General features: G+C 38.9%; 1 protein-coding gene across 1 annotated transcript; it reads right to left on the reverse strand.

Moving 5' to 3' along the window:
* Positions 1 to 1,651: 1,651 nt before the first annotated feature.
* Positions 1,652 to 3,862, reverse strand: LOC141435521 (uncharacterized). The gene has a single exon (XM_074098219.1). The coding sequence runs from the start codon at positions 3,454 to 3,456 to the stop codon at positions 1,678 to 1,680; it is 1,779 nt and encodes a 592-aa protein (XP_073954320.1). The 5' UTR covers positions 3,457 to 3,862; the 3' UTR covers positions 1,652 to 1,677.
* Positions 3,863 to 4,874: the final 1,012 nt, after the last annotated feature.

Consider the following 4,874-nt stretch of genomic DNA (forward strand, 5'->3'; position numbering starts at 1 on the left):
ATTACTTTGAGTTGACGCCTTTTCAATCTAGATAGCTTCTTTTTAAAACTGTCAGCGCTGTCAAAAAGGCCATCTGCCCAGAAGAATGTGCCGCATGAAACATAACATAACTTGAAGTAAAGTAAAAGCAGAAAGATAGTAATCATAAATAAGTATAATGTTAATAATTAAACTTTTAATAAGTACAAGTTCTTTTTGTTAATGTACAGTCGAAGGCATAAATATTTATACAGCCATAGCGTCAAATATATGATATATCGAACTTATGGTCAGTGGCACAAAGGTGTATAAATATTTTTGACATCTTGGTAACGTATATATATTTATGCCCTTGACTGTACGAGCTTAGTATCAGTACCTTCATATGTACGAGTATACTACATTTTATCGATCCCACCACAGGAAGTAGATCAAAATGACCTTTTAAGGTTTGACCCAAACAAAAAATAATACATAACAACAAACAGGGCAAGCTAAATAAAAGCATGTAAACAAAACTACAAGAGTTGCACGTTTAATTTTACAGGAATGTGGAGTCCCTTATGACTTATTACAGATTATGATAAAATTTAAGTAAATTTGTATCTACGTTAAGTGAAAGAGTAAAATGATCCCACTGTAAAAAAAAACCCTAAGGCTACGAAGACTTGTGGCAACCCTAAGAACTGCTTACGCGTGGTTACCCTCGTCAGTTAACCCTCGATGCTAACTGCCTGTCACTGGATGAGATTAAGGATGAATATATTCACAACATGGCAATGGGATGGTCAGAATCTAATGATTTTTCAACAGCAATGCAAAGACTTTGTAATAACTTATACTTTGTCAAATATTTTCTACTTTAAAAAGGTATCAGTAATAGGTATAATCGGTCATTTCTTCTATCAATTTATGCTTCGGAAAATTAAGTACGACGACGAGCGAAGCCAAAAGGACTGTTAGGTTCAATGAGGGCTTTCGTTTTTTGTCTTTCTAGATGGCGCCACTGTTGCGTGAGGTTTTTAAGTTGGCTTTCAACGTCTGTTATTCCGGGTGTGAAAACAAAGTGTAGATTAAAATTCATATTTAATACACCTTAAAACCGTACCATAAAAATATCGAGCAACCACAGTGTTGCGTAGTCCCGTTTTTTTCGGAAAAAAAGGGAGGACAAAAGTTCCCGAAAGAAAAAACTGTCTCAAAACACAGACATTCATGTAGGATCGTAAAAAATGAAGAAAAGGCACTTTTTATAGTAAAATAAAATATAATTATAAATTTTCAAAATAACTAAATCAAATCACGTCTTTCGTCTTTTCGTCGCTTAGCAATTCCCCCCGTTCTACATTTAAACTCAAAATACACCTGCTGCTTATTCATTCTTCCTCTGTCACTCACATACACTCACATCTCATGCTATCTCTTACACTCTTCATACGTCATGATTACACTCCTTTCCACTCATCCTACAGTCGGCCCTCCTGCATTTAGTCTGCCCTCAGACTACACAACATAAAGCTCTGAAACTAACTTAATTAACTCTATTATCTTCCCTCTACATCAACAAAATAACTTAAAATTCAACTGTAAAACAAAACAACTTAAAACATCTGACTACAACAGAGAACAATAAAACACTAAATTAAACAATAAAATCTGCAGTAAAGTAAATTCTACCTCCTAGTCATATCAATCATGTCAGGTACTATGTGAAATTGAGATGTTCTGAGTACCTATAGTCATCAACTTCTTTTTTGGTTTTGGCATCTGGTATGGATCTAAGTATTCGGACTTACGATTTATGCCTGCTTGAGACTGAGTACGTGTGACCTCCACCAAGTCATTCTCGTTGTATGTAGTGCTCTCTTTTCTTCTATGGCAATGCTTTCTGTTATCTTTCTTGGTAGTCTTTCTGTAATCTTCTCGGTTCAACATGTTACTTTCTTTAATTTTCTGGTCTAATAACTCGTAAATTTCATGATCTTCTTTTAATTCATTCTTTGCACTTTTCTTAGCTGAAGTAAACGCTTGTTGTTCCTCTTTTAATTTCTTAATCTCTTCCTGTAAAATTCTCTTTTCTTCTTCCAATGCCTCAATTTTGGTTATGTAGGTCTCCTTCTCAATCTCCTTCCTTGGGGTCAATCGTTTGACGTTGCAGATTGGCTTTAGCGTTACATCATTGTTTTTCATCAACACGACACAGTGTTGTAAAAATTCCTGACCCAGAATCATAGAGTAAGGCATAGCATCTTTCGGAACAACATGAAATAGAACATCATCGTACCATTGTCCGTCGATCTCCAATCCAAATTTTAGTTGCCCATAACATTTCACTTCGTTGGCACCAAACCCCGTCAGAATTATTTCACTTTTGTACAATTGGGGCGTGCCTAACGTGTGATAACAGTCTTCGGATATCAAATTTAAGTCGCTTCCCGAATCTATTAAAGCCTGCACAGTCGCATAGAATACTTTTATTTCTTTTGTCGGTTTTTTAACTGAAAAACTTCGATTACTACTCACATTCATAATATCCGCCGGTTTTGTTGTGACATCCGTTGTCAAACAACAATCTGTCATCTTACTAGGGCAGTGACTGCAATTAGTGCAACCGTAAAAAGATTTTTTCGGTGCGCCGCTAGTGTTGTGCCAATTTTTCTCAATACTGCCAACACCGCCTTTTGTCGCTGTCTTTGCGATGCTGTTACCGCCTGAAGTTCCGGCTGTCTCCTTCAATGACATCTTGCAATTCGGTGCGATATGGCCGAAGTCGTTGCACTTAAAACACTTTAAGCCCTTTTCCTTATGCGGACATTCGGCTGATGCATGATCCATCTCTCCACAGCTGTAACATCTTGAAACACGCTGATTTGTGCTGTCTTCACGTTTCGATCTGATTTCTTTATTCACCCGTAATGTATTTTGCTTCAACTGTTCGTAAATTTTCAACTTTTCTTTTAGGTCAGAATACGTCGTAACGCCATACAGCATGATTTTATTAAGTTCGTCGTCTTTTATGCCTTCCACAATATATTTTATAGCGACATAATCTGCCATCTTGCCTCTCTTACCAAGTTCCTTCATGATCAAAAGATAATCGAGACATGACTCATTGCTTTTCCGGTGTCTGGTACTCATGATTTCGTGGATCGTCTTTTGGTCAATCTTGTCGGGAAATTCTTTGATAATAGCGACCTTTAATTCCGCCCATGTTTTGAAGGTACGTTCCGATCGGAACCACAGTAATGCCGTACCTGCCAAAGAACGTCTCGCCATCAGAAGCTGTTGCACTGGGGTCCAACCGAATATTTCAGCGTTGTCGTCAATTTCTTCTGCCCATCTTTCCGCGCTGTAGGTCTCATCTTGCCCCGTAAATTTCTTTATCAGACCTTCTGTCAAATGCAAATTCGAACCGCCGCCATTGTAACATTCCTCGAAATTGTCTTCACAATCCCGTTGCCGTCCCGATGATGACATGGTTAAAATTGTCGTCTTTAAATTGAAAATAAATTCGTCTTCACGTCTTCTTAGTTCTTAGTCACGTCGTATGTCTCAGTTCGTTCTTCCGTCGTATAAAATTTGCCGATTATTTTCTTCAATTATTTTTTGATCGATCCCGGACGAGCCCCCAAAATTGTAGGATCGTAAAAATTGAAGAAAAGGCACTTTTTATAGTAAAATAAAATATAATTATAAATTTTCAAAATAACTAAATCAAATCACGTCTTTCGTCTTTTCGTCGCTTAGCAATTCCCCCCGTTCTACATTTAAACTCAAAATACACCTGCTGCTTATTCATTCTTCCTCTGTCACTCACATACACTCACATCTCATGCTATCTCTTACACTCTTCATACGTCATGATTACACTCCTTTCCACTCATCCTACATTCATTGCCCCGTAACGCACAATTGCCATAGTTAATTTCAGGTAATGCAAAATATTCACAAAATTATTCTAATTATAAAAAATCCCGCGTAGCTCAGCCAAAATCTATGAGATTTGACATTTCGGTGACCTCACGCTACACTAGCGCCTATAGCGGTGAATTTACACGCGATAGCCCTCATTGCGACTACAACGCGCGAGCGGAGCAAGCGAAGCGAGCATGCCGCAGCAGCGCAGCGACCAGCAAAGCGCCACCTAATTAACTTAGGAAATAATTTGGTCCCTATCAGTGCAGTGCTGGTAATGTGAGATGATTATGTACAGTCAGCTGCAGAGAAAGGGTACCCCCCTGTAACGGCGGTAAGTATGGATTATTATGGTATGGGTAAGTATGGGGACTGTACAAGAATTTTGAGAAGCTCAGAGTCACGCAACGAGCTATGGAAAGAGCCATGGTCGGAGTTTCTTTGCTCGATCTAATCTGGAATACGGAAATTCGCCGGAGAACTAAAGTCATCGACATAGCTCGCAAGTTGAAGTGGCAATGGGTGGGCCACTGCTCGAAGAACAGATAACAGTTGTGGGAGTAAAGTCCTGTAGTGGCGACCACGAACCGGATGACGAAGCGTTGGCAGGCCTATATGGACTGATGGTATCGTGAGCGTTGCGGTTAAACAGTATACAGTCAACGTCATAAATAAGTGATCACTTTTGTACCTTGTCACTTTAAGGTCATGTTTGAAAAGCCATACGAAATTGTGTAACGACTGAAAGCGGCAAGGTACAGAAATGATATTTATGACGTTGACTATACAAACAAGTGGCGAGTTGTCATTCATTGTGATGTTCTAAGGGGGAGGCCTTTGTTCAGCAGTAAAGCCTTCCAGCTGGATGATGATGACATACATAGCGCAAAGTGTTGGCTAGGTTCGACGGTACAGTCACCAGCACCAATATCTGACGCAACAAGCGTGCATAAATATCTGATACGACTCTATTTCTAGGG

The sequence above is a fragment of the Choristoneura fumiferana genome, chromosome 15, assembly GCF_025370935.1.
Source record: "Choristoneura fumiferana chromosome 15, NRCan_CFum_1, whole genome shotgun sequence".
NCBI classification, from domain to species: Eukaryota; Metazoa; Arthropoda; class Insecta; order Lepidoptera; family Tortricidae; genus Choristoneura; species Choristoneura fumiferana.